The 3912-nt window shown below is 37.8% G+C and overlaps 1 protein-coding gene across 14 annotated transcripts in view; it reads right to left on the bottom strand.

The window, feature by feature from the left end:
- The window catches only part of LOC106465626 (nuclear receptor coactivator 2-like), a 168076-nt gene that overhangs the window by 87102 nt on the left and 77062 nt on the right, over positions 1–3912 (bottom strand). For all 14 annotated transcript variants that reach the window (XM_022393559.1, XM_022393566.1, XM_022393567.1 and 11 more), the window contains 2 exons: positions 3021–3233; positions 2768–2897 (listed from right to left, as the gene is read on the bottom strand). In XM_022393559.1, the coding sequence (XP_022249267.1) occupies positions 2768–2897; positions 3021–3233 (343 nt within the window). The remainder of the gene's footprint in view (positions 1–2767; positions 2898–3020; positions 3234–3912) is intronic.

Genomic DNA, 3912 nt, shown 5'->3' with positions numbered 1-3912 from the left:
GCATATATATATATATATATATATATATATATATATATATATATATATGCAGTGTTCCCATTTGAGAACACACCCACAGAAATACCTGAGGATGAAGGGATCACTCTGTGGGGAGAACCTGGTTGAGACAGGATAGGCAATTGTCCATAAGATTCATAATTTCGGGAACATGACATGCCAGAACTGTCACAACGTGGTCGATGGCCTAGCACAGGAGATCCAGATTTTGAAAATAAATAGATCTGAACTTGGTTCCCCATTGCTTGGTGTTATAACTGACGACAGTGGAATTGTTAGAATGTACTATAACCTCTTGCCCCTGCAGGAGCAGAAGGAAATGATACAGAGCCCGATGAGCTGCCAAAGATTCCAGGATGTTGATATGGAGAGTAGCCTCCTCAACTGTTCACTGACCTGAAATCTCCCAACCCACGAAGGAACCATCTGTGAACAGATGAGACTCCAGAAGAGGCAGAGGAATGGGAACCACCACCGTGGTCAAGTCCCTGTCAAGCCATCAAGCAAGGTCGGCATTGATCCCAGGTGGAGGAGTGATGAGATGGTCCAAGGGATCGTGGGAGAATTTCCACTGGTTAAAAAGCATCCAATGAAGGGAATGTATGTGCACCCAGACCCATGGGAATGAGAGCTTTCAAGAAAGCACACATCCCCAAAAGAGATAGAATCTTTCACGCAGAGAGAGAAGGAGCAGGCAGGACCTTCGTGACTGCAAACTCCATATCCAGAAGCCAAAGTGGAGAAGGCTGGGCTTGACTAAGATGGGAGTTGAAGAGAACCCCCAAATGAATAAGATACTTCTACCTGAGAAGCTTCTTGAAATGGCGAGTCCAAAGATACGGTGAGTGAAGAAGACATGCAAAAAAGCTTACCATTTGACAAAACACATAAAGCTAAAGAAAGACCAAACAGTAGCACCCAGAAATGAAAGACAGAACCCTTGTGGACTATCCGTATTAAACAACGTGACACTGAGGCAATTGGAATATTAAGATAGGCAGCTGTCACATCGACTTAGTCATCCAAAGTCCTAGGGAAAAAAAACGACCAAAGTGAGGGGGTATGACTTTATGGTGAAGTGAGGTGTCTCCAGATAGTTATACAGCCAAGACAGATCTATGATGGATCTTTAATCTCCCATGTTTTCGGGGACAATAAATAGACACGAGTAAATCCCAGTTGAGTGGGCACCACCCGTTCGATAGCTCCTTGGTGTAGGAGGTCTCGAACAGACTCAGCAAGATGACTGGATAAGGTACGATCCTGAGGAAGAGGTAAGGAGATCTGGGAAGTGGATGGAGGGAGAGCAGAACTGAAGACAGAAAGCTTCAGACAGAACCCGTAGAACCCACAGAGCTGTCGTGAAGTGTAGCCAAAAAGACGCAAATTAAACATACTTAGAGTAAGTACTCAATACTAACAAACAAATCTTAGAAATGTAGAGTCTACAAAGTACATAAAAATAACAAACCTGCAAAACTATGAAATTCGACCTAAAAAATAAAACAATAAGCAACACCTAAAGGAACTTAGAAAAGAAAAGACCCTTAAATATCAAAAACACAAGTCCACCTAAAGAACACATATGACAAAGGACACACAAGTAAAACCCACCCTGAAGAACATGAGAATAAAAAAGGCATCCAGTTAACAACAAATTTTGACAAATCAAATCCCCAATTAGATGTGACTAGTAGTAAAGAAAAAGGAACTTACAAACTAAGTAAAATAAACAATGAAAAGAAGTAAAAAATAACAAACCAACACACCCACAAAATTAGCTGAAGATACAATTACTCAAAAAGTAACAATTGCGCAAAACCAGTATATACCAAAAATTAAACAAAAACAAAGTAATAATCAAAGGCTAAATGCAAATTTAAACTAAAGTAACTTAGAAGGTAAAAGAATTATAAAAATCTAACTTACCAAGTACTGAGCAAGGAAGAGTGGAAATTAGGTACATCCACACAAGCACACAGAAACTCGCTAAACATGGGTATGCCTATTGAGAGTGATAAATACATCACTGCAAAAATTACTACAGATCTCCTGGATAAAAGGACAATACCTTACCCAGCAAATTACATGGAGGTACGGTAACAGGTAGAAAGTGCCGTAGAAAGAAATTTCCATACAGTAGTTATATTCTTCCTCACAAAAAATCATAATGTGAAAGGAAGAAAACGTCAGTCAAACGTAAAACATGAACTCCCTGCAGATGTCTGCTGGGGAAGCAAAGCAGACATCATTGACCTTGAAACCTGGAGGACTCGTGTCTAAACCATTGTCTATTAATGTGGGAATTTCATCATCTGCCATATTAAATTTTGAATTCATATGAACAAATTAGAATTCAGGTAATAGTAATATTTCTAAAACAAACGAGTAGAAACAATAGAAATCAAACACAAGAAGTCAAAATTTAAAGTTGAAACTGATATAAATTTGTGATCAAGCACAATCAAAACTTTGTAGTCACCTGAAGAACAATTTAAAACACACATCTATATACTAGAATCCAAATCAAGGTGAAAGTGAGGATTGTGCTAGAATAGTAGAGGGAGCTAGCTACACTAGTACAGATGGTGCAGTATGATTGGTGAAATGGTGCAAAAATGAAGGGGTATTAAAAACTGGTGCATTGTTAGCAGAACTTTTTTAGTACTGCTTAGAGGGCAAACCAGGATCGAGATAGCTTTGGGTGAGAGAAGTACTACCGTTTCGGAAGTAAAGCAGATATACTTACCTAGTATCAATGGCTAAGATCTTGCCTGTCATGTCTAGCCTTGTTGTAAACTGTTCTATACCAGGTGAGCCTTGATTCTGTTCATTTGAAGGGATTCGACGGGCCACACAAAACAAAAAGTTTTGTGCATCTATTGAAAAGAAATAATTAAACCCATCTTACACTACAAATGAATCAACAAATTCATAACAGCATGAACATAAAGACCTTTTTGACAAAAGTGAAAAACGAAGATAAAAACTTAACAACTAACCCGTAGCCTCAGCTTCTGAATTATCTGAATGTTCAGCAGGATGAGGTAGGAGTACAGTGGAGATCTGCATGCTCTCATAGTGAGATACACGTGTCTGTTTTTCTTCCATACTCTCGTCAGGATCTTCAAGAGCTTTAATTAGGAAACGGCAATTAAAAGTACGACTTTTACTTGTACCTATGCCAGGCTCCGTGTTCCAGCTAAACCCATTACCTGCAAAAGAAAAGCAATAATATAAACATAAAGAAACAAAATGATAATATACAGGGTTGAAAACTGTTGAAAATAACAGCATATGGTGAACCCTCCCCTTTATAAATTTCTAGTCAATTTCTGAGAAAAAAATTGTATGTTCTCATCTCAAAACATATCTTTCTTGAAAATATTATGAGACTAGCAGATACACAGTTTTGTTTCATAATCCTCTCCATGTTTTAGCTAAACATGAGGGAATTCTCAATAGTCGTGGAATTTGGAATTCTTTTAGGCATGATTAGGGTAAATCAATCTATGAAATCCTTTTTCTTTACTTTTTATTAGCTATAATTTTGTGCACCAGCAATACCAAGCATGGGGCACGCATATACCAAATTCAATTTTATTACTCATCAGGATCTCTACCAGCCTACCCCTCAAATTGAAATATGTTTTGGCAGAATTAGAATAAATAGATCCATGAAACCTTGGGCATTGTCAAATATATCAATCAAAAGGGTTTGACTTCCTGAGTCCAAAACTGTAATTAGATCTCAATCACTAAACAGATGATGGAGCTATGAGCTAAAAGTCTGTACTTAAAAAAAAAAAAAAAAAAACAGATACTATTACTATGAGTCTAGACTAACTAGTGGTAGTAATTAAAGTTGTTACGACCTACGTACTAATTAAGTAG

This window comes from Limulus polyphemus, unplaced genomic scaffold (assembly GCF_000517525.1).
Source record: "Limulus polyphemus unplaced genomic scaffold, Limulus_polyphemus-2.1.2 Scaffold2004, whole genome shotgun sequence".
NCBI classification, from domain to species: Eukaryota; Metazoa; Arthropoda; class Merostomata; order Xiphosura; family Limulidae; genus Limulus; species Limulus polyphemus.
This window is presented reverse-complemented; position numbering and strand designations above follow the sequence as displayed.